A 26680-nucleotide genomic window follows, 5' to 3' on the forward strand; every position below is an offset into this window, starting at 1 on the left:
TATCAGTTATCTAACCTGTTAGCCTCTTTCTGTACTGCTGTAATATGAATTTCCTTTCTTCACTTTTAGTTCCACTTGCAAACTTAAAGTGTAATTTCGGCGCAAAATCATCCCATTGTCTTTTTCTGCACTTTCGTACATCAAATAAGCCATCGAGACAGTTTTTTTTTCCATGTATGAACTATTAGCGGAGAAATCTGGTAGAGTCGCTAACAGTCAAACGTGGCTAACACTGATTAGCTCGGGGCAGCACGGTGAAGGCATTAAAACGTCTTTTTTAACAACTAATACTGCTCAAAATAACACCTAACCTCTGCAGCAGCATGATAGGAGTCCTTACACAGAAAACAAAGCATCAACAACGTAGTTAGTGAACCCAGAGTTTATTAAAAGAGCATTTTAAAGACTTACCTACTGGCCCCTGTACCAGCTCCCCTCATAGTAAAGTCCATTTAAGTCGATTCGCAAAAGGAAGGAGCCCATTGGTGCTTTGTTTTCTGTGTAGGAACTCTTATCATGCTGCTGCACAGGTAGAATTTTTAATAATAATATCATATTGTTAAAACAGACATTTTAAGGCCTTCACTGTACTCCCCCGAGCTAATCAGTGTTAGCCACGTCCGGCTGTTAGCGACTCTACCGGATGCCTCCATTAATAGTTTATACACAAAAAAAACTTGATGGCTTATTTGATGTATGAAAGTGCCAAAAAAAATTAAGAATAAAAGATATTTTTTGCTCCTGAGGAATTATGGAATCTCATTCAAATGCTATGCAGATGACACACATTTACCTGCCCTTGAAATGGAAAATGCAAACACTTTCAAACCACCGATGGATTGTACCAAAGACATTAAAGCTTAGATTTACTGTAAGCTTTAATGAGAGTAACTGATTCCTGATGTTTGAATCAGGTGGTTCCTGCGAAGCTCCTCATCGTTCCCACAAACCACATCATTTGTGTGTGATAATGGACAGTGATCCTAAACTGGACTAAACACATCTTTTGACTCACTATGAGAGCTGCCTCTCTGTCTTTCTTTTTTTGCCATCTTTGATTGTCCAGCAGTTTGGTCACTTGTTTACAAATGTGCCTTGTAAATAAATTTGGACTGGATCGGATTTGGATTTATCAAAATGTCTTTTGACTAAACAACACTATAGTAAAATGTAGAAGAGTTGGGGGGGCCCGAGTAGCCTCTTAGAATCCCAGATGCACGTGAGCGCACGTCTGTGGAGTTTTACACTACAGCACTGGTGATGATGAATGCTCGCGACAGACATGTCTTATTTCTCACAGTGACAGCAGCTGTAACACCGAGTTGAAGTTGTACTCACACTTTGGTTGAACATGTCCGTCTCATGCCGAAGGGTGGTGTACTGACACAGGTGCTGTCTGATCATCTCCACCCGCTCCACCTCCAGCCGCTCCAGTTCCTGAGGAGGAGAGCCGTTTGTAACGACTGAATCACAGAGAAATCTCTACACTTCCATCAGTCTACACTAAGCAGCTAACAGGAGAGGTACCATGACTTGACAAGAAGAAGGTGCAAATGTCCTGTTTAGTAAACCGTATTATTTTCAGGCCCTTTCCATATCTCTGCTTGGGGTTCAAACACATACAAAAACTCAGAGGGAGACTTGATGCATTGCCCCAAAACTTCCATTTTGGGTATTAGAGGAGTGTCCCATTTCTCTTGAGCTTATACAGTACATGTTTTACAAATACAGTTTCACAGGTGTATTGAATCTGAATCTTTTTCTACAGAACTGAAGAAAAAAAACAACTTTATTAGGCAAAAAAATATGGAATCCTTTTCTCAAACTTGAGCCAAGCCCCATCCAAAGCAACTTCTTGTTTGACCCAATAAGGAAGTGCCAAAAAATGTCAGTTCTCCGAGTATCCACTAGGAGTAGTTTGCGAAATAGAGCAATTTCTCATTGACCCCCATGTTAAACAGGCTGTTTTCACAACATAATAAAACCTGTTTAAGGCCTGGGACAAAAAAACATTCTCGTCTGTATGTTTAGGTCATATCTCCATGACAACACTGAGGGGGGTGAATTTTTATTTTGTATCAGGCTAGTTTTTTATTTCATTATTATTATTTTATTTAATAATAAGGGGTGTGGCCTCTTGAGTGACAGCTAGCCCCTGGCCCTCACTTCTCCTCGGAGGTAAACGTCAGCCAGACAGACGTATCTCCCTCCCCCCAACATCACATACATGCCCTTTTTTGGGAAGAGGAAATGAGGCGGAGTCAAAGTCTGACAAGATGGAGACTCCAGTGGGGAGGTCTTTTGAGATCAAGTTGAGAGAACGGTTCCTGACGGAGACGCTACATCCATTTTTTTTATACAGTATATGATTTGAGCTGAGAAATCAGAGACATGATGTGTGCAAAAGTGAATATAAATACTGTACATGAACATGTATATTATTAAAGTGTAATAAATGTGTGTGAAATATAGGGTGTATTAAGATTAATTTCATTTTTTCTTCATAATTTGTATTATTTGATTCTAGAGCAATGCTCTGTACCTGCCATCAAAGGTCGTCCGGTATTTTACAACAGAGTTTAAATTAGCAAAAGTTTGGACTCAAAATCTTACAATAGAACACAACATGGAAACATCTGAATCAAAGATTATAAGTTTTAAAAAAATACCGTAAGATATGTTTACACACATGAAGAGACCCCAAAGAAAAAAAATCCCCTTCAAATACTAAACAAAACACATTAAACACATGATTTCTTACCAGACTTGTGGTGACCATCTCCTCAAACCATTTGGACTGAGACTGGTTATAAAGGTCGACACAGCGCATCAGATCATCTCCTGTCAGAGAGAATATAAAGGGCGTCAATTCATGTACACACAAGTCTACATGAGGCCTGGCAAAATGTCCAACTGTTTCTCTGGGTATTGTACACAATTTCTCCACTAGGTGATGCTACTGCCCAACTATTCTCTCACAGCCGATGCGTTACCACAACACTCATGTACAGTGTTTGTTCCACCTCACGCTGATGTGATTATCCCAGACAGTGCAGACAATCTGGACTGATAATAGATTCCATGATGATAGCCTAAGCGATGATGAAAGGAGTCTGTCCTTTCTTTAATGTTACTGCCTGTGTCCTGCTCATCACTAATCATCTAATGTGAGATTCGATCAGGCAGGAAATGATGCAGATCATTCTGTTCTTCACTTCTTCAGTGTTCTGCAGTCAACATCTGCTGAGATACTTATTTTATTCTCATCAATATTGTATTCTTCTGTTAAATGTGTGAATGCTGCCAGCATAAGAAAGTGTTTCTCAAAGTAGAGCCTTGGGACTAAAAAGAGCCCTTCAGCTTCACAGAAAAAGGACTGTTTTGATCTAAAGTTTCACTGTTCCAGTTCCAGTAGAGGCGGTTATGATTATTTACCGAGTCTAAATGAGAAAGCCTCGTAGTTTGTAGCCCAGGTGACGGCCAGTCAAATCAGCATGCACAACTCTGATTTGTCCGGAAGTATAAATAGCGTCGGTATTATTCCCATATACGTCCCCGGTTGGAAAAACAGTCAACAAACTAGAGCTTTGAGTGCAGGATTAAGAAGGGAAATGTCATCTTTTAACATAGGATAGCGAGCTACATACGTGAAAAGAGCAGATTGCCATGAATATGGTGACAGGCGTTGGTGAAATTGACGTAGCTCTACAGGACGTTGTAAATCGTCTTATTGCTTAAGCAGCGCGTGTGCGTCGTTGAACATGTTGCTTTTATTTTTTGCGCCAATGTTAACAGGTTGGAGCAGCCCCACGCCCATTTTCGTCTGCCCTCAATATTTTTTCTGCGACACCTGCCGTTCACAGCAAAAAGAGACAGTAAAGTCATCTTTTGACAGTCAAATTGACGTAACAGCACTTTCACTACGGTTTCAATAGGTGTAGACAGGTTACCGACATGCACAAAATGTTGAGATTTAACTCAACACTTTCTGTTTCGTTTCTGCGGACTGAATCCCAAAACAAACAAAATATAAATGAACAGCGCAATAACACCAAGATAAAATACTACAACAACCTTAATAACTGTAACTTTAGGTAACATAACGTCAATGGTATCGCTAACGCTAGCTAACATTGCCCTCTCTCCTGCAAAATATGTGGAGCTTGTGAGCCAGCTTTGGCTAGGTAGATACATTAGATATGCTAACATTAAGTCACCTTATTAACTAAATTACAGTTAATATTAAGTTTGTATTGTTTGCCTTGGTGTTACTGATGGAGGTCGTGTGGCTGAGCTTATAATTAGCGTACCAATGCAGTGGCATGGACGTGATATGGATACAACATAACAGTACAACAACATTCAACAGACTCAGGCTACTTAATTACATTAATAATATTAATGGGACTGTATGGAACACTGATAACATTATTCTCCACATAAAGGAACTACAGTAGCTGTAATCGACTCATACTAATGCTATTATGTTAGCAAGGTAGCTAGCTAGCACACCAAACTCTCCCTCTGCCGAGATAATTTTACCCGGTTTTCCCGAGATAACAAGATATTTAATGTGATAGATAATGAATGAAACTTGATTGGCCTGAGATGTCAATCACACCTGACATGACATACCTCATAAAGACTTCTCATATCTTGAAGAACACTGAAGACAACACTGACAGATGATTTCAGTTGGTTATTTTCTGTTATGAAATGAAACTGTAATCTGTATATATTTGTGCACATTGTACAACCCCTTCCTGTACGGGTATTTTTTGTTAGTGTAATATAATATTGTTGTCAATAAAGTTTATTAAAAAAACAAAAAAATGAGGAGATCAGGCTCACTCATGGCTCCGATAATAATAATTTTATTTAAGCTTTATTAAGCTGAAGCCTTACTAACAGTCTTCTTAGATGACACACACTATTGTGAACATTATCTGTAATAAAAAGGCATTAAGTTATTTTAGTTATTGCGGAGATATGTGATGGTCCATTTTTTCTTGCTCCTCTGACATTGATACATTAAATAATGTTTCCTGCAATGATTTAATAGACTACACTATCGTTTTGTTTTCTCCAGATCTCAAATTAATCATCTCGTTATCTCGGGAAAACAGAGGAAATAAAATGTATGTAATCTATGACCACCTGTATTCAACATTCAGAGCATTGATAGGCAGCAAACATATAATTACTATGTAAAGATATAACGGATTAATGGTGTCCTGAGCCGAAAGTGAAGTCACTTTCCCCTCTGTGTGTGTTGTAAAATGTGAGTTTCTTTGTTCTTTGTTTTGATAGACAGTCCGGCCACGCATCAGTGAACGTCGGTATTTCACATATTGGGGAACGTATGTGAGAGCCATGTGGAGGCAATCCCAGCCTACATTGTTTTCTTTCAGCATTTTGAGTACAGCTCCTTTAAAAGGAACACATTTATTTAAATAGATTTAATGAGGACTGTGCGCTGTGTTTGCAGCTGCAGCACAGTTTACAGTGAACAGGGTCGTTGGGTCAGCTCCGAATGTGCTTCTATAAATAGAAAATGAGGGAAAATGTGAAGAAAATGCAAAAGAACTGCTGTTTACGCTGCAGATAAGCCTGTCGCACCAGCCCTCCAACACTTAAAAAAACTAAATTAAAGCCAAACGTTTTTTTTAAAGTAATGAACTCTATAAAAGGGCGACGATGGCCTCAGGTGCATGATATAAAAAGGTAAGGAATTCCCTGTTATAAGGACACATTAATGAGTAAATGCTATATGAAGTCGAGAGTCTATATAACAAGTCTTTGTTATGAGCAGACAGATGCTGCGCTTTAGTTGCTTTGGCATCAGTCTCCTCTCCGCTTCCCTCACACTGTAGTCATCATTGCTGGCAGCCAGACGCCATGAGCGCCGTCAACAACTGCTGCTGGTTTTTTCCCCGGGTTGCATAAGCTGCGTGGAGGAGGAATGACTGTGTGTGTGAAGAGAGCCAGTTTGGATGGAGGATTTGTTCTTGTGCGACAGCATGTGGTCGAGCCTGGTTGAATCATGACATGACATCACACTTCGGCGGCAAGTCCACATCTGTTTACCCTTAGCCAGCCACACTTTCCTCAGGTCACACACCTATTAAGAACTTTTACACCGCAACTCAGCTGCTGCTAATGCTACTTCTCCACCACGCCTCTGTTACCCCTCATGCATGTACTGTTAGAGGTTTAAGTTTAGTTTAACATGCACTGTTAGAGGTTTAAGTTTAGTTTAACATGCACTGTTAAAGGTTTAAGTTTAGTTTAACATGCACTGTTAAAGGTTTAAGTTTAGTTTAACATGCATACTGTTAAAGGCTTAAGTTTAGTTTAACATGCATACTGTTAGAGGTTTAAGTTTAGTTTAACATGCACTGTTAGAGGTTTAAGTTTAGTTTAACATGCATACTATTAGAGGTTTAGTTAAACATGCATACTGTTAGAGGTTTAAGTTTAGTTTAACATGCACTGTTAGAGGTTTAAGTTTAGTTTAACATGCATACTGTTAGAGGTTTAGTTTAACATGCACTGTTAGAGGTTTAAGTTTAGTTTAACATGCATACTGTTAGAGGTTTAAGTTTAGTTTAACATGCATACTGTTAGAGGTTTAAGTTTAGTTTAACATGCACTGTTAGAGGCTTAAGTTTAGTTTAACATGCATAGTGTTAGAGGTTTAAGTTTAGTTTAACATGCATAATGTTAGAGGTTTAACATGCACTGTTAGAGGTTTAAGTTTAGCTTAACATGCATACTGTAAGAGGTTTAAGTTTAGTTTAAAATGGACTGTTAGAGGTTTAAGTTTAGCTTAACATGCATACTGTAAGAGGTTTAAGTTTAGTTTAACATGGACTGTTAGAGGTTTAAGTGTGTATTTTCTCCAAGGACTGTGGAGTCCACAGCCCACGCCTCCCTGTGAGTCTGGTGTGAACACAGACTAGTCGAGCGGAGAATGTTCCTGACCCTTTCCCACCCCTCCACCCCCCTCATCCCTCCTCTCCCGTCCCTCAGTTAACAAAAACTCCCAGTCTGGCTCAAAGTGCTGAAAGAGCTCATGACTCATGTAAAAAGACAAACACAGCATCTCGGTTCACAGACGATCTCAAGAGACCGATTCAACGAAGGGCTAAAGAAACAGTGGAGGAGGATACAGAATGAAGTTAACCATTTACTAAGGCGTGTGAGTCCCACAGTCGGACTTGAAGGACTGACGGGGGCGCTGACACAGACCACTGCTCATCCCCAGATGATCTCTGATAAGGGGCCGTCCTGCATCTGGTGGGGAGTGACTTTTATAGGTTGAATGATGAAATCCAGATGCACATCTGCAATAAACAGTACTATTGTCTTCTAAACTATTTTCTCTGCACATTATATTTACCGTAATTTCCGGACTATAAGCCGCTACTTTTTTCCCTCGTTCTGGTCCCTGCGGCTTATTCAACGGTGCGGCTTTTCTACGGCTTACGGTAACCAGGGGCGCGCACTACCGAGGATGCGCGAGACCGAGGCAGACATCTGGCGCCAGGTAACGAGAGCAAAACAAAGAGTAGGAGAGCTTCAGCGACAGTTTGCGCGAAGGAAGTGTTCATGCAAACACCCTCAACATGGAAAACAAACGGAGAAGTGCATATGATGCTGCTTTTAAGTTAAAGGCAATCGATCTGGCTGTCAAAGAAGGAAATAGAGCTGCTGCACGTACCCTTGACATCAATGAATGGCTGGTTATTTTGATAACGTAAACGGCCGCGGGACTGCACTTTTACTGCCGTGTTACAGGCGAGCACTTTGTATTACTTTGCACCGTTGTATTATTTGTACTCTGCACGAATGCTGTTCGCCATGTCAAAGATGTGAAAGTTTGATTGAATGATTGAAAGATTTATTGTTAATAAATGGGACGCTTTGCGTTCCCAAACAGTCATCTCTGTCCCGACAATCCCCTCCGTGGTAGCAGGAACCCCTATATACTACGGTAATTACACATCAAAACGCCTGCGGCTAATAGTGGGGTGCGGCTTTTATATGGAGCAATCTGTATTTTACCCTAAATTTAGCTGGTTCGGCTTATAGTCAGGTGCGCTTTATAGTCCGGAAATTACGGTAGTAATTTAGACGAACATAAATGTGTGTGCAAACCGATTTATATTATATTCATTTAACTCATATTTAACCAGGTCACCACTGATATCAATGATCTCTTTTTACAAGGGTGACCTTTAAAAAGACAGCAGCTGAACCACAAGAAAATATAAAAGAAGTGAATTAACTTGCCAAAATATTAAAACCTGCGCACAGTGGCAAGTACCAGCCCATTCATACACTGCTGTGCTTCTAAGAGCTTTAAAATCAGACAGAGAGACTAATTTACTTAGTTTGAACCTTTTGAGTTATTCCAAGCGAGAGGAGCGGGGCACATAAAAGCTTTCTCTCCCAGGTCGCTCTGTGCACTTGAACAGGACACAAAAAGTGCTTTGAAACACAAGCAAAAGGCTAATTAGTCATTAAAAAATGCTTTGAAAGCACATCATATCAGTTTGGCACCGGCTTTCAAACACGACAGAAAACAGAACTCACTGTTCTATCAGTGTGTTCTTAAAGCGTTTGGTTGGAAAGGAATTTATGGATGCAGGTCTGAAACAATGTAACTGTTGCATGTGCATATGCGTACTTCCCCGGCATTAGTCAAAAATATCAGATTCAAACTCTATTCAATCATGGAGGGAGAGACAATGAAATAAAAATTGAATAAAAGGTACGTGATGGTAGAAAAAAACCATGTCACGCATCGACGCATATTAGAGATACGTTACTTCAGCAGCAACAGAAATCCGTTTGCTGTTATATTATATTGGGTGGAAAGTGCACATAGAGTACCGTAACACCTAAGCTCATTAAACACAACAAAACTGGAAAATGAGATTTTGAAATTCCACGATGTAGCCAGGTTTTCCATGACCGTGAAAAGTGGATCTTTTAATCTCCACTCCAAAAAGTCAGCACTGTCTTTGCTATCAATCACCAGTGCGAGTGTGTGCTTTTTATTTACAGGGCTGCTAACCATCACACTCACAGAAGTATTTGTAAGGGTGACACGTCTTTTAAGAGCCCTACCCTTCTGTAGAAAACCTGAAATCTTTAGGCTTTACATTTAGAAACAACATAAATACAGATAAAATGTGTGTCAACCATATAAGCGGTGTATGATCGGCATCCCACCATGTCTTTTACACCCGCAGACATGTGGGGAAGCTTGCTGGGCAGTGCTCTCTCCTTCCTTAAACAACAAACACTTGAGTGAGAATGCGACCCCGCGGTAACCCTGCAGTGTGACCTTTGACCCCCAGCTCCGACCTGCTTGTGTGGATTTCCTGCGGGCCTTCTTGATGTCTTCTCCGATCTTGTTGCTCAGTTTGATCTCGAGCTGTTGAGTCTTTAACTCCAGCTCTTTCTGTCTGTCAGCCAGAGCTTTACGGGCCTGTGGGAAACAAGGGACTGGAGTCAGAGACGCTGCTGCAAGTTTAGCAATCTTTTTTTAACCTTAAGGAAGACATCCTCCTCTTATCCCACTTTTTAGTTAATGTACTTTTCAAGCTGAGAGTCAGGCAGCAAACGTCTACTTAAATGAATATGTAGTGTTGTGGAAACACCGCTCTAACTAAAGTGATAAGAGTCACAGAATGGCGTCTGCTACACTGTCTCAGTGTTCATCCATCATCCAGTGACTTATGACAGCCAAGATAGCCAGAATCTGATTTCCTCTCCTGCTTTAAATGCTCAATTGTCCATCAGACGAGTTTATCAGAGAGAAACTGTTCTGTCCCAGATTTGAAGGATGATGTGAGAAACATTTGCCTTCGGGCTTCAGCCAGTCGCTTTTCATTGTACATTTACAAAAAAGCAGGAAACATTCCAGGGACGGGAAACAGCCGTCTGCTCATGATGTGGAATTTTAATCACCAGATAGATGGTTCCTGAAACCCCGCTGCTGCCGAGTACAAGGACAGAGCTGTGTTACATTAGAGCTGCTCTGCTTCTTCTCATATCTGTGTGTGTGTTCGTGTGTACCTTCTCTACCGCTGCGTAGCGACCAACCAGCTGCTTCCGTAGGTCAGCGATGTGATGGTCGAACCTCTTCATGTCCTTCTTAAAGTTCTCCCTGAAGGTGAGGAAAGGCTTCTCCACTTCACTCTGGAGCTGCTCAGAACAAAACAAAAAAATAGTAATTCAACACTGACCAGCAGAAGATAATGAAATGTCACTGAAAAAAAAAAAAAGAGTTATGCATTTTGGCACCATCTTGGTATTTTGGAGCCAGAGGTGACCATATTTGGACAGGAGAGCGGAGCTGAGCTAAACGCTAAAGAGGGAAACTTAAGGATTTTCAACAGATTGACATGAGTCAACCGGTGGACTTTTTCTGCAGCTGAGTGGGAAGCTGTTCACCTGCATTACTGCAGTGACATGAGCAGTTTGGCCGATCACAGGTCATTTCAGAGAAAGAGAGGGAAAGAAAGAGGAGAGGGAGAGCTGGGCATCACTCAGTTTGTTTTGCACCATGGTCATATTAAAAAGCTAATATTAGCTACTGTATATTACTACTGTTAAAAGGCTAACATTAAACATGACTGAGGATAAAGACACATTTGCTTTAACATTCCACTTTCTGTGCCCTGGGATAGACTGGCATCCTGTCCAGGGTGTACCCCGCCTCACGCCTGTTGTCAGCTGGGATCGGCTCCAGCCCCCCTTGACCCCGATAGGGATAGCGGTTGAAGATGGATGGATGGATTCCACTTTTCCTAACCTGACTCCGCCAGATGGATGGATTCTCATTGTCTCTGCATATCCGTCTAGGAACTCTCGTTTGGAGATCTTTTGGGAAGGGGTGAAAATACCGGTTGCTGATTGGATAAACCATCTGTCTATCACCAACATACGGGCCAAATCAACCAATCAGATCAGGGAAGCGTATGACGTACTAACAGCATTGAGGCAAAGCTCAGAAAGTAAACAACATGTAGGTAAAGAATATTTGCAGTTTGTGTAACGTGAATTTAACAGATTAAAAAGGCACAATTTCATGAGCCTGGTCCATATTCAACAGAAGGATCCAGAGAAAAAAGAGTTAGCGAGCAGCTTGCTTACTGCGAGTAAAATACAATGGAGCTTGAAAGATCAGGATGGTCTTCCGAGGCTAGTTTCTGAATTACTAACCTAACCCTTTGTTACAGATTTTTTTTTTTTAAATCAAAATGACCTTGCGATTTCTTCTCAACCTGAGCTAAAAGGTTAAAAACAGCAAAAGTAAACCTAAAGAAGAAAAGGAGGTCTAATTCCCTCCAAAGCTCCAGGACTACAGCCGACGTGAGGCTTTACCAGCAAAATACTTTTTGTTCTGCTATCATTACATAAATGTCTGTAAAACAATGATTATACACCAAGATGGTTTCTTGTATTAATGTGAACTGAGCCATAGGTCCAGTAAAAACAGCTAAAAAGACCCAAAAATATGAAAACCTTCCCCCGCGTTTGTCTTCAGTGAGCAGCTTCCATTGAAATAAATAGGGCAGCATCCTTAAACGCTACACAGAGTTCTTTAAATACCTCCATGCTTTACTCTGGAGACCCTGCGCTCTTCCTATGGTGTCCCCAAGAGTGAGGTCTGCGATTGGACTCTCTTGGCAAATGCAGGCCGGAGCTTTGCATTCATTGTCAGTATGAGGTTGTTCGTCTGATAGACTCACACTGATGCTGAAGTAAAGTAGGCTAGAGCTCCTCACGATCAGCTGACCAGCCTCATAGAAGGACGGACAGTTTGTGACAGGACAAATAGACCTCCTCAGAAAGCCTTTTCTACTCAGTTCCTTTGTGTTTCCCCTCATCAGGCTGTGGTGGGAGAAAAAGATGAATGATTAGGTACAGCATGAAGCTGAATTTCACTGGTGAAACGCTGTGTTTAGAGCTCTTTTTACAGTAGGTACAGAAAGTATTCAGACCACCTTTAAAATTGTCCCTATTTGTTCATTTGCAGCCATTTGCTTAAATCATTTAAGTTGATTTTTTCCCTCAATGTACACACAGCATCGTTTTGACAGAAGAAAGAAGCCTCTCCTCAGTAAACGTGTCTCTCGTGATTCTCATTTGCTCTGACATGCACTGTGAGCTGTAAGGTCTTATATAGAGAGGTGTGTGCCTTTCCTAATGAGGTCCAATCAATTTAATTAAACCCAGATGGACTCAAATACAGGACCATCTCAAGGATGATCAGCAGAAATGGACAACACCTGAGTTAAATATACGATATACAAATACTTCTGCGACCCGACGTCGGATAAGCGGTTGAAGATGAGATAAGATATACGAATACTTATGGATCTGTGATATTTCAGCTTTTGTTTTTATATACATTTGCAAAAATGTCTACAACTCTGTGTTTTTCTGTAAAAATAGGGTGCTGTGTGTACATTAATGAGAAAAAATCAACTAAAAGGATTTTAGCAAATGGTTGAGAGTGAAAATTTTAAGGGGATCTGAATACTTTCCGTACCCACTGTATAATGCAGAAAACAATAATTTGGATGATTTTGAAATGGTGTTTTATAGCTATTCTTTATTTAAATGGTCAACAATGGACTGATATTGAACATTAAAGCTATTTAATCTATCACAATGTACCGTACTCCTTATTTTCTCAGTCTTCATTAAGAAATACTTTTCAATGTAGTTCATTATATATATAATGTAATGTAACTACTACTACTCGAGGTAGGGAATGAGTCCTTACCCCAAGTGAAGGAGTTCAAGTACCTCTGGATCATGTTCACGAGTGAGGGGACGATGGAGCGTGAGTTTGGCCGGAGAATCGGAGCAGCGGGGGCGGTGTTGCAGTCGCTCTACCGCACCGTTGTGACGAAAAGAGAGCTGAGCCGGAAGGCAAAGCTCTCGATCTACCGGTCAATCTTCGTTCCTACCCTCACCTATGGTCATGAAAGTTGGGTCATGACCGAAAGAACGAGGTCGCGAGTACAAGCGGCCGAAATGGGTTTTCTCAGGAGGGTGGCTGGAGTCTCCCTTAGTGATAGGGTGAGAAGTTCAGCCATCCGTGAGGAACTCGGAGTAGAGCCGCTGCTCCTTAGCGTCGAAAGGAGCCAGTTGAGGTGGTTCGGGCATCTAGTAAGGATGCCCCCTGGGCGCCTCCCTAGGGAGGTGTTCCAGGCACGTCCAGCTGGGAGGAGGCGTCGGGGAAGACCCAGGACTAGGTGGAGAGATTAAATCTCCACACTGGCTTGGGAACGCCTCGGGATCCCCCAGTTAGAGCTGGTTAATGTGGCCCGGGAAAGGGAAGTTTGGGGTCCCCTGCTAAAGCTGCTGCCCCCGCGACCCGACCCCGGATAAGCGGATGAAGATGAGATGAGATGAATGAGATGTAATGTAATGTTTAATATTCTTTATTAGGGGGCGGCCGGTGGCACAGTGGTTAGAGCAGTCGCCCCATGTATAGAGGCTGAAGGTCCTCGAGACAGCGCCCACGGGTTCGACTCCAACCTGCAGCCCTTTGCTGCATGCCCCCCCCCCTCTCTCACCCCGTTTCCTGTCTGTCCTACATAATAAAAAAGGGTTGAAAACTGCCATATATATATATATATTCATATTCTCTATTCCCTTCCTTGGCCACCCAATTTAAGCAATAATCTAGCAATCTTTTGACCACTTGGGATCAAAAACATTTGACATTTGGAGATGTCTGTAAGAATTTCATTTTTTGCCGATTGGATGGCAAGCACATATTGTCAATATACCTATGAAAGCCATCCATCTTCTGAAGACTCTAGGTCTCTAGTTTGAGGTTGATACGTTTCATGAGGCTGTGGTTATCCTAGAGGTCACAACAGATACTTTTATACAGAGAGCTCAGTGGTTACTATGGGGACTAACATCATCACACCTGAATATAACTGGGCTCATTAAAGTCATCAAATTCTCACCTTTCCAGTCAGACCCCATACTGTGTGGATTATCATAAAGTGTGCATGTCTGTAAAGGGGGGACCCATGGGCACCAGTAGAACCCATTGTCATTCAGATTTGCTGAGGTCAGAGGTCTATCCTGACAAGCTGGGTACAGAACCAACATCTGTAAAACAGCCTCAGGGTTCCTACACCTTTCAAAGGTCCATTTCAAGCATTTCAAGCACTTTCAAGGTCCATTTTCAAGCTTTACCAGCACCTTACAGCCATACTGAAAATGATTATTTCACATTTGAATTTCAGGCTCTGACTATTTTATTTCTACTCTATAGCAACAATCTTTGCTGTGAAAGAAATGCAGATACAATTTCAAGCATTTTCAAGCACTTTATCCAAAGTTCAAGCACTTTTCGAACCTTGAAAACACAACATTAAAATTTCAAGCACCCATTTGAAGCCTGCAGCCTGCTTCAGCCTCCGGAAGAAAGTCATGGGGTTAATAAAGTTATTTTTCATTGAAAAGCAGCCTTGTGAGTACCTTTGCAGAGTCATATTGATGCAAAAATACAAATATAAAGGTTTATTTTCATACCTTTCTTTTTCCCCTCTAAAATGGAAACATAGCTCAGAGATGAGTGTTCACTGTCCAAAAGCATGCACGACTTTTAATTACTTTCAGATTTCTGATGACTGAAGAGAATAAATCTGTCAGGCAGCTTTAAGTGTTTACGTGTGTGGGAGCAACAGCATCCAGATGCAGATCCGGTAAGTCTTCATACATGTAAGGTGGTGTCGAAGTAAAAGGACTTCTTTCATGAATTTCTTTCATGAATTTCAGCAATAATAAAGTTATTGTTCAAAAAGGGAAATCACTTTTATGATTTATTTATAAACCCTCTATATACACATGATGTTATTATCTAAAACACATAATTAGCTCCATATCCTGTCATGGTCTTCTCACACTGAGCTTGTTTACGCCAGAAACGGTTTGATTGTTGGAGCCAAACAACAACCACAACATTATGCATCAGCATTGTTTCGCTTCCTTTTTCAGGTTACTAGAGATTTCTAAAAGAAGAGGATCTATAAATGACAAGCAGTGTGAAATCATTGTGCTCAGAGGATGTGACAGTATTATTTTTGGAATGAGCAACTTGTGGGTAGAAAAGCCTGTCACCGGTTATATGATCCTAATAAGCAACGTGGTGCTCAGTCCCAGCCGTCAGTGATGAATGAGATCTACAGCTCCCTCCTGCACTCACATTGGAAACAATCACTCAAAGCTCATTTCCATTAAAATCCGTCCTTCTCCTTCAAGAACCTGGAACTGGGCCGCACCATCTGTGCATCTCTGGAGGATAACATCACTGGCCCCATTTCCTCCATCAGTCCAGCTGTAATCCTGGCCTCCGTCTTTCGTCTTCTCTTTGCTAAACTCCTAAGACAAACCCATCTAGCACTTGCACTACACAACCCTTCAATTAAGAGCCAGCAGTGGAGGTGAGCTTAGTCTTACCCATTAGGAAGAAGCCTTAGTGTCAGGGATGTGCTTTAGCTCACATAGTCAGCAGGAAGTATGTAACTGCATTTGAAGGCAGAGGTTCCCAACTCATGTAATGCTGATCAGTTCTGTATTCTACAGCAAAACCTTCTAAAACATTACCTTTTGTAAAAGCATAAGAATTAAATTTTTTTTTTTTACAACTCTTCGCTCAGTCATTTAATGTGGCCTGCTTGAGCACAAAAGGCATACGATTGTCTTAAAATAAATGTATATGCTGCTTTACAGCGTACATTGACCATAAACGTCGTCTCCCACACAATGCATGTTGATTTTGTGACCCGCAAAATGACGGCACCCTGCCGCTAGATAGCAGTGTTTCCATATCAGCGTTTAACTAGTGGTGGAGTTGAAAAAGAGCTGCAAATAATCCCAAAATATCCAAAGAGAGAAAATTTGATGCAGAGGGAAGACAATTTAATGAACAATAGGAAAACGAATACATGTTTCTGCTTCAAGGAGAAAAAACGGTATGTCTTCTGTGATTAAGGGCGCTGTGGGTGCTGAAGGAATACAATTAACGTTGTGATCTTGACACCGAACACGGAGCTTAGTATGCTAACTCTAGTCTCCAAGAAAAACATCCAATTGTACAAGAATTGAAATTGCAGCAGAATATGTTCACGAAAGCGACAGCCAAAAATGCTGATATACTACTTTGCATATGCAACCATTTATTGAGTTTGTTTACAGGTGTATGTCCATGCAGCCAAATGTTTACTGTATTCAAAACCATCTATCATTAGTTGGATATATGCCCTCTTCAAGGCTGCAGTCTTTTGTTTTTGTCAAATCTGTCACACGTGCTTATCATCTCACACTTACTGTATGTGTTGGACCCTAGTTCTGCCCCTCTTAACTGTGACAAAAAGTTTTGAACAAAGTTGATGGAACAACTTGTGTTGAAAAGTTTGATCTTTGATCAAGGAAGTAATGTGGGTTTCTTAACCTGATAAATTAAAGGGATTTATGTTATAAAAACGCATGCATTTACTGTATTTGTACACGTGAATAAATAATAATCACATGCAGACAGTTATTTAACGATAAGTTAAGAAGTAGCTACGTTTATACAGTTTTATAGTAACAACTGGCCCTTTGAGGGCTGATGTGGCCCGGGGTGAAAATGAGTTTGACACCCCTGCTGTAGTCCAAAAAATTGTTGACTGCGTCTGTAAAGTTAATGCCAGTCAACTTAATTATATACTAATGATTCAAATGAGCTCCACGCAGAACACAGATTTTATGTTATCAAAAACACAGCACAAGTAACAAACATACCCTGACTGCAGGTCAGAATCTGTACTGTGGGGGAATGGTTGGATTGGTTCATTGTAAAGGTAATTGTGTCGAAAATGTAGCCTGGAATCTCCAGACAAATACCAAATGCATATTACTCTGGAACCTCTGGATTTCTGAGGGGCGTTTTAATGGTGCAGGCCAAAATGCCTCTGGACGCAATTAGATAGACTAACAACCAATCAGAGAAATGAAACATTACCTACAACCAATCAGAGAAATTAAACATGACCTACAACCAATCAGAGAAATGAAACGTTACCTACAACCAATCAGAGAAATGAAACATGACCTACAACCAATTAGAGAAATGAAACATGACCTACAACCAATCAGAGCAATGAAACATGACCTACAACCAATCAGAGAAATGAAACATGACCTACAACAAATCAGAGAAATGAAACATGACCTACAACCAATCAGAGAAATGAAACATGACCTACAACCAATCAGAGCAATGAAACATGACCTACAACCAATCAGAGAAATTAAACATGACCTACAACCAATCAGAGAAATTAAACATGACCTACAACTAATCAGAGAAATTAAACGTAACCTACAACCAATCAGAGAAATGAAACATGACCTACAACCAATCAGAGAAATTAAACATGACCTACAACCAATCAGAGAAATTAAACATGACCTACAACTAATCAGAGAAATTAAACGTAACCTACAACCAATCAGAGAAATGAAACATGACCTACAACCAATCAGAGAAATTAAACATGACCTACAACCAATCAGAGAAATTAAACGTAACCTACAACCAATCAGAGAAATGAAACATGACCTACAACCAATCAGAGAAATGAAACGTAACCTACAACCAATTAGAGCAATGAAACATGAATGAAATGATGAAACCAATCACAGAAACACAGCAAAATAGAACTGAGTAACACATACAAGTCGGGGCGGTGCCCACAAACCTTCTCATTTTACAACTAAACGGTACACTAGAATGTGTTTCTGAAAACAGTTGAGGAAAGAAATAGACAATAAACAGCATGGTGATGATCATATACGATCAGTGCTGCCTAGTGTGATAGCCAGTTGATGCAGATTTATCTGGTTTCCAATGCAGTTTCTATATAACATGCATGAAGAGGAGATGTTTGTGGGTTTTCAGTGTTCTTCATTGTTTCTTCTTTTGCAGTTTGTACTGTTAACAGATTTTGTTCCATTTTCTTTTTTTATTCTGTTTTACAATTTTGTTTTGCACATTTAAATCATAAAAATGTTAAATAACCTATTAAACATTAAAGCAATATTAAATCCTTGTTATGCTTTGTTGGATCCAAATGGGGAGTTAAACGTCCAACTGGTCATTTTCTGCCACTAGTGGTCTCTCAATCGTGACAAGAACAAGAGATGGAGCGATGTGGCCTTGCAGGCAGTTTCTCCCAGTTAGGAATTTTTCAGCGTTCATCGCTCAGGAGGTATTCGCCACAGAGGCCTCCTCAGTTTGACGTTAAGAATCAATTTCCCTGACACTGTGCGTTGGCTCGCAGTCGCTCCACCAACAACACAAGCTGCCGCTAACGTTTGCACAGCTTGTTTCCCTGATGACTCCGCAAACAGTGTTTTAGGTGTGGGCATAAAGCAGATGGCAGCTTATTAGAGGTGGATAAAAGTGCAATGAACTACCTTTGAGGAGAACTTTAGGTGAACCTCAGCTTCATCTGCTAGGCTCTTCTTCAACTGGGCCCACGCCTCCCCCAGAGTCCTGAGAACAGATCAGACGAGGGGTGTTTAATATCTCACACAAGAAAGGACCACACACACTTTTACATACAGACATGCGGGGAAGGCAGAAAATGTTGGGGAAGAGTGAATCCTGTCACACACACACACGCACGCACGTACACACACACTCACACACACACGGGGTTCAGCGCCGGTGCAAAAGTTCACAGATACACAAGTAAGCAGTAAATCTAGACAGCTGAGCTCGAGGTCCACAGCAGTTCAGCCGATGATTAGGATGTATGGGACGTGAGATATGCCTCTCAGCTTTTCAACACAGCTGGGGGCAATAACACTGAGAAGACGTGTATTGTCTTGAAGATAAGCGTTAAAATTAAGTTAGCCGATGCGTGTTGCGTAATAAATGTACATAACTTGTCTTTTTAATAGGCCACATATTTGTTTTGATTTGAAGAAAGTGAAGGATTCATTATTCACTCTGAGGAGAAGGACTGTAAAACAGTCATCCAGCAGGCAGACAGCCACAGCCGCCAGACTTTGGGTCCGGGGCTGACGTTTTTTATGGGTAAGCGGGCGACTTCAAAGCATCGCTCTGAATGGAAGACATGTGTGGAATTCCCTCAGACCGACACCCAAAACATTCCGCACACTGTCAGAGTGAAGCCCTACACCTGCGCCTCTACGGCATCAAAAATGGGTCAAGAAGGTCTTTATTTCATACAATCAAATTCACATATTTTCACATCCTACGGTTGATAAAAAACCTGTGAATGAAACGACATTACAGCACGTTTTACAACGCAGTTAGACCAAATCAAACTGTCCAGAGTGATAAAGATAGCCTTCTTATTAGATCGTCAGATTTAGCTGTCACAACAGGGTCTTACAGGGTCAGCATGCTCGTAACTTTAATGTCACACACATATGTATGCAATACATACTTTAGTGTTCAGTTAAATCCCTTAAAGTGCAGATTACACTCCCAATCAGATGCATACATGGACAGCTGTGGACTCCACCAAGCGTAGGCGTTCTGTTCATGTTGTCAGCTCTGAGGACGTGTTTCATACATGCGTGGCTGTGCAGAGAAGTTCATGGATGGTGACTCTCGTAGACAAATGAACATGGAAAGTATAATTTTGTCTCAAGACTCTCCAGTTGATCCAGAATGCAGCAGCTTGTGTACTGACAAGAACCAGGAGAAAAATATCATATTTCCTAGCCTACAAACATCTCAATGGTCCGACACCATTGTATTGTAAAGAGCTCATAGAACATTACCCAACTATAATAAGGTTGCTCTCAGAGTTGCTCTCTCTGGGCTCTCAGAATGCAGGCTTACTTATTGTTCTTAAAGTCTTAGAGTCAGTTGAACTTTAACGTTTCGATGATCAAATCGCAGCCAATCAGGACAGAAACTTGGCAACATAAAGTTTGGTATTTCCCGTTGACATGACAGGGATCATTTTAACCAATGACAGAGCCTTTAGCCTTTAGCATGACATTTACGCTCTCTTTTTCTCTTACTTATGCAGATCGGGTTTAGTGTCCGCAATCATTTATGAATTTGCCTCAGTTATTTTCCCAAGTTCAATATTTGAAGCCTGTGAAGAGGCTATTGAAGAGGCCTGATATATATGATGTGGTTAACTCTAGCTAGCTCATCCAGTCTGTTCTTCAACTTAAAAACATATGGGCTAGAGGAAAGATAACCATTTGTTCATTTTATATGATTCCAAGCTGGGGGCCTAAGTGCTATTCAGATAGTAAGTGTCTCACAGTGACAGGCAATACTGTATCTCAGGGAAAATTAATCTCCTGTCATGTACTCCCTCCATGCCACAGAACTGATACAGTGCATGGTTGGTAACATCAAAAGTGGCCACATGCCTCACGGCCACATCTCTACCACACAAATGGTAAATTCAGGAATACATAGACGGTTGGTTGTGGACTGCAGCCGGTCAGATGGTAGGAACTGACCAACAAAACAGCGATTGTCCTGTCTGACAACAGAGCTGGCCTGAGGTAGAGAATAATGAAAGTATTGTGTTGCACTTTTCTGGGTGTGGGCAGACTGAGCCGGATGGCATAATCTGGATTCTATATGGGGCAATTCCATCCCACTCTAGTCTCTATTACCATGCTAGTATGAAGAGGAGTTACTATATAGGCATGTACAGTAAACAGTGCAGGGAGGGTAAGCCTTGCTAAACCTTGTCTGCATGCTGTCATTGCACTAGTCTGCCCGCTTTCTTGGTCTGATGTAAATGTTTAGTGTGAAATAAAGTGTACTTGTACCCCAGGACATACCATGCATAAATATGCATCAAGAGTATCCGTATCATCAAATGATATTATAATTTTAAACTTCCTTATGTTGCTATATAGGTCATTTGATACCAAGGCAAAAAAGAACAAAAAAAATATGCAATCTCCACACAGTGCTACTACAAAAAAAATAAATTCTAGATGGCAGAAGTGCAATTTACAACAGTTTAAGTTTCTGAGGGGCACCTGAATGCACCATGAAGTCCTGTCAGAGCCCACAGCTTTACTGTTTGTTTTTTTAACTCACGTGGAAGGCAATATGTTTCTACTACACTATACAGTAGCTTCGGTACTTTCAATACTATTGAATGTAAAATGAACAGAGATTGAATCGTTTCAAACACTTGGCATCAATAAAGTATCAGAGTATCGATACTTTTGACAACCTTATTGTATTTCATGTATTTTCTAATGCTATCCTAAAAACTCAGTCCTGTTAACTCGTATATGTCATTTATAAAAAACAATGTAAAAAAATTAATTAAATGGCCTGAGATTGATCATTACACATGAGTAGCTAACGTGTTATTTGAGTATAATTTCAAACATTTACAACATGGACATGGCACCGATTCGGTGGAAGGCCCACTAATGAATCATTTGTATGAAGTTAAAAAGAGCCTATGTAACTTTTGCTGCATTCAGAATGTATGTAACACCGCAGCAACCCAAACAGAAGAGTTATAAAGTTAGCATACTCCCCTACTGTCGGCTAACACTGACTAACATTAACACCGGTATAAGGTCTGTTTGATAGAGTTTCTGTAGTTAAAAATGTCCCACTCGCCCTAAACTACATGAATCATTATAATCATTATTCTGAAACATACATTTATTCATGTATGCATTAATAAATTAAAAAAGTAAGTTCATTTACAAATGATAGGTGGGCTACTTTATTACATCACTTTTTGAAAGATGCTGCAGTGATTTTTTTTGTCACGTTGCTTCAGGTTCTCACTGTGTCCTTGTGGAATCTCTTAAAATGATGAGTTTAATAACGCTGCCGTAGTCTGAGTCCATACAAATCACAGCTTCTTGTCTTTGTGGGAGTCTTTCGCCAACTGTGCCCCTCACAGCTTACTTCCCATATCCCTGCATCCCTACAAAGACTTGCCCTCAGCATGATATCCCCTCTGCTGTCAGACTGGAGAAAAGAGGAGTGGTAGCAAACTATCTCTCCCTGCAGGGTTTCCCTGCATTCTCTTTCCCCTACAACCCCCAACCCACACAACTAAGGATACGTCGACACGATCGGAAACGTCCTTCTTTTCTCTGTCGTTCTAAAAAAAGTTTTACGTCCACAACGTCCAAAACGATACTAAAGTGCGTGTACAGGAAAACGCTTCTTCATGTGGATGTGGCCCTAAATGTCTGCCTCCTCAAATCTCATTGCCCTAATCTTCACGCCCCTCCTTCCTTATTCTCTGCACCTCGTCTTCTCTCCTCCACTCCTCTGCTCTCTCTTAATAGCTGAAGTATGCTGCAGAACGGAGATCAAAGCTTCCAGTGATTTACAGGAAGTCCACACTGTTTCACAGTTTCACTGACAGGGCCTCCAGACACACACTCACACCGGGATGTCTTGCCTGGTTTGCCGGTTGACCATCCAGCTCACAGTGGAGCTGTCTGCCTGACCGGCTTATTGTCCGTCTAATTAGATATTAGTGTTTATTTCCACCAACCAAAATCACTCAGGGCAGACTTTAAAACTAGGTTATCTAACTGTTAAAAGATGAAATCACAAATGATATCTCCAAGGAAAAGTTGAATTCATTAGCGCTACAACACACTCAGACGTTTGAATGCTACAGCCTGACACGGTCATGTGCTAATGTCAGCAAAAGTTTAGCTCTCACCAGTTTGATAGCCCTGACTAGAATACATTCCAGGGGCAATATATGATGCAAGTGGCTTATCTGTTTCCTAAGGATGTAGGTTTGCATAGCGACGGTAGAGACGTGTCCCTACAGATTTTGGTCCATAGACCTTGTAATGATGGTAGAGTCCATGTGTTCAAAGATGCAAACATGCACAAACACATTACAAAGAGGTTTTCATTTTTGGTAATGCAAAAGTACTCTAACAAGCTACTTTTCTCCGTAGTAACGCTGTAACAAACATAGTAACGTTTTAATGGCAGTAATCTTGCAATGTGACTAGTTACTATTAAAAGTATTGTAACCCAACGGTGGTCAATTATATTTGTTTATGACAGAGAAGGCTGAGATTCTGTCAACAGAAACGCAACAGAAAGTGTGGAGTTAAATATAAATACTTAGATTTTTTTCATGTCTGTGACATTTTCTACACACTTACTTTTGTCCTTTATTGCACTTTTGGATGTTACAATAACACTCACAACACCTCAATGGGAAACGTCTTTTCTTCTAGTGTTACATTAATGCTACTGTTTTTTTAATATACAATATATATATACTAGGGCTGCCCCCATATAGTCGAAAATGCACTAGTCGACCAAAAAAATCATTAGCTGACCCAAATTTCATTAGTCCGTGTTTCAGAAAAAAAACAAAACAAACATTTGGAGCAGTGCCTTGTCAAAATTAAGTGAAAAGCTATGTGACTGGCGGTTGGCCTAAAAGGCTGGAGGGCTTTTAATTTGAAGGACCAGATACATGAAGTTGTGACACTCACTCACTCACTCTCTGTCAGTATTATTATTATTATATGCATCGATTAGTCAACTAATGACAGAAAATCCTTGGTCGGGGTCAGCCCTAATATGTACACGCATACATATATATTCTTATATTTGTATGTGTGTTTGTATGTGTATTATTTAGTCGATAACATAAAAAATAAGAGGAGAATGTCCTTCTCAAGTTCCACCTACTCAAAACGACAACATATTCAATTTATAATTTACACAGGCAGTGCCTGCTTCTCAAATGTGAAATGCTTCAGATTTAAGAAGCAGGAACCGGTGAATGTTTGATATTACTCCTTAATAAATCAGAGATTTTTCTTTTCAGCCTCTTCTATATTTTCCCAGATTGTCAATTATCTGATACTGAATCTCTACAGCTTCGTGGTTGTTGTTCTGCAGCTGACCCTGACCTCTGACCTTCCCGGGAAGAAATGTGCCCTCTACGGTGCAATAAAGTATCACATTCTTATTATTACAAAATATAGTGTGGAGGAAGAAGCCCAAACACACAGAATTTACAGCCTCCTCGTGTCCAAAGTTGCGTAGTGGAAAGACTTCTTTTTTTCCCCAAGTGTTGACGTGTCATTCCTTTTTATTTTTTAATGTTGATTCACATCGGCCAGTTCGAAAAGCTACTCTATGACGAGAGGGGGTTTGTCTTTCTCCTGCACTCACCCTTCTTCCTGGCTCGCTAGAGGGATCTGGGAGAGCTTGGAGAGATTCTTGGCGTACTCCTCTTCTATCTTTATCCTGAGAGGGAAGTAGAGAGTTTCATTACCACACAGCCTTTACACAATCTGACTGTTTCCATGTGACTTTTCCTGTGTTGTGCAACAAAGTGATGTACATGAATAAGAATGAAAAAAAGAGAAAAGGGGAAATGGTTTGTTTTTAATGACAACTGTATGGTTAACATGGTAACCTGAGGAGGAAGTGTGAAAAAAGGGATGGTGGCTAATGTAGAAACTGTTACCTCTCTCGTATGAACTCTGCCATCTCTTTCTGCATTTGTTTCCCCTTCAGCTGTTTTTGCAGCAGAACCTCAAATCCTGTGATGCAGCCGTTGCCCTGGGGATCCTTCTTATCGGTCTACGAGATCAACACAGCAGGCACACGAGAAACGCATTGAACAAACAGAGAAGCGACAAACATGACAACGTCACACCTTGACCAAATAAACTGCCTGCTGCATGCTGGGGGAGAAGTCATGCAACATTACCATATAACTGCTGCATTAACTGAAGCATCCATCTCTGATACCATGAACTGAATAATGTAGTCATGTTGTGGAAAACATCTAAAAGTACATACAATATAATATCATAATTGAATATGATAATTCATTGATTGGTTCACGTGAACTGTAACAGCATGGTTACTGTTAAATTCATCAAATTAAATGAAGCGAGTGTCACCTTACCTTATTTTGAAGTCAAACTAATCAATATTTTACATGATTAAAAATGTATGGAAGGTCTCGCTTGTAGAGACACATTTAGACAGAATTTTCCCCTGAATCTGCCGTTTAGTCGCCATCCTTTAGCTCACCGTCTTAGTTTCAAACTGAAAAAACGCTCTAATACACCCATTGCCCAGCATAAAAACCCTTTGAGACATAGTTTCTATCTGGTCAACATCGTAGATATATACACACATAGATACTGCATGGGCAACTGCTGTCCACTGGGGCCAATATGGCCACCGTGGGACGGGGGAGTCAGGAAAAGTGATCCGTTTAAAATATGGTGTGAAATTACACCCCGTGGTCTTTTTCAGCATGAATATACATCAAATAAGCAATCAAGACAAGTTTTTTGGGCGACCTATTAACAGAGAAATTGCTTTTTACTGCTCAAATAACACCAAACCTCCAAAGTAGCAAGTCAAGTCAATAACCGAATGCACTGGAGTTCAGTTCTATTGAACCTGTTTGGGTTGCCTCTAAATATGAATAGAGCCGGCTGCTAAGGCTTGTAGCATTGTCTCTTTTAATAAACTCTTGGTTCACTAAATACGTTGTTGGTGCTTTGTTTTCTGTGTAGGGACTATTCTCATACTACTGCAGAGGTCTGGTGTTATTTTGAGCAGTATTAGTGGTTAAAAAAAGCTGTTATGGATGGTTCAGCGCTCTGCCCTGAGCTAATCAGTGTTAGCCACGTCTGGTTGTTAGCGAATGGATTTCTATGTGAATAGGTGATCAACCAAAACTTGTCTCAATGGCTTATTTGATATATATTCATGCGATATGTATATTCATGCTGTAAAAGATCGCAGGGTCCAATTTCGCCAGAGTTACACTTTAACAGCATGTACACCAACTGACTAGAGCTCATAAACTGGCATCAGTCTGAGTCCTCCCTGGCTGCGGTGTCCACAGTCCACAGCCCCACACACTACACCTGGAGGAGATTACAACTGCAGGGGTGGAAGATGTCCAAACAGAGCAGCAGAGGCTACTTGCATGTAATGTGTTATCCCACTGTGCTGTCGGTTGGATCTTATTAAGGCCTATGCTGATTCTCTGCATGCAGCACAGGCAGTATTTGATAAATATGGAGTCATGTTGAAAGATGAAAAGGATCCAGCGCTGTTTTCATTCATACGGACTCTGAGAGTTTCATTCAGTGATTTACCGGAGGGCAGCAATGTCCGCAGAGGTAGAAAGAGACTTTTCGTTCTTTGTTTCTAGTTATTAAATCCACACACTTTCTTTAAAAAATGATCTACTTGATAGTTTCAGTAGTTGATAGTCTCAATTTCATAGTTTACTCTATAGTGAGCAATCATCACTGACGGGCTGCCTGACTGCCATTCTTGCATCCAAAAAAAATGCACTGAGACTGTTAGCAGACACTAGTGTGGATGTGACATGTTTTTGGCTCCACTGTGGTAATTTTTTATATATTGCGTTCATTTTACACGCACAATTTGGACAATCCAATTACATGAGGAACAGTAAATCTGTGACAAACTGGAACTGTAAATTTATGCTGATACGCAGTAGTATGTGTACGACAACTTGCTGCCTGAGAGGAAGAGAAACAATTGTTTGGTGGTAGGGTACTGGTCTTGATTTAACCCCTCAGAGAAACTGCAGCTAACACA

The 26680-nt window shown here is 40.7% G+C and overlaps 1 protein-coding gene across 1 annotated transcript in view; it reads right to left on the reverse strand.

Annotated features, from left to right (window-relative positions):
* Positions 1–26680, reverse strand: part of gas7b (growth arrest-specific 7b) — an 85894-nt gene that overhangs the window by 3061 nt on the left and 56153 nt on the right. Inside the window, exons 7-13 of the mRNA XM_083933184.1 lie at positions 24549–24664; positions 24251–24325; positions 18514–18592; positions 10090–10218; positions 9376–9499; positions 2762–2841; positions 1339–1437 (exon numbers count right to left, since the gene is read on the reverse strand). Coding sequence (XP_083789310.1) covers positions 1339–1437; positions 2762–2841; positions 9376–9499; positions 10090–10218; positions 18514–18592; positions 24251–24325; positions 24549–24664 — 702 coding nt within the window. The remainder of the gene's footprint in view (positions 1–1338; positions 1438–2761; positions 2842–9375; positions 9500–10089; positions 10219–18513; positions 18593–24250; positions 24326–24548; positions 24665–26680) is intronic.

This window comes from Echiichthys vipera (genome assembly GCF_963691815.1).
Source record: "Echiichthys vipera genome assembly, chromosome: 18".
NCBI lineage: Eukaryota > Metazoa > Chordata > Actinopteri > Perciformes > Trachinidae > Echiichthys > Echiichthys vipera.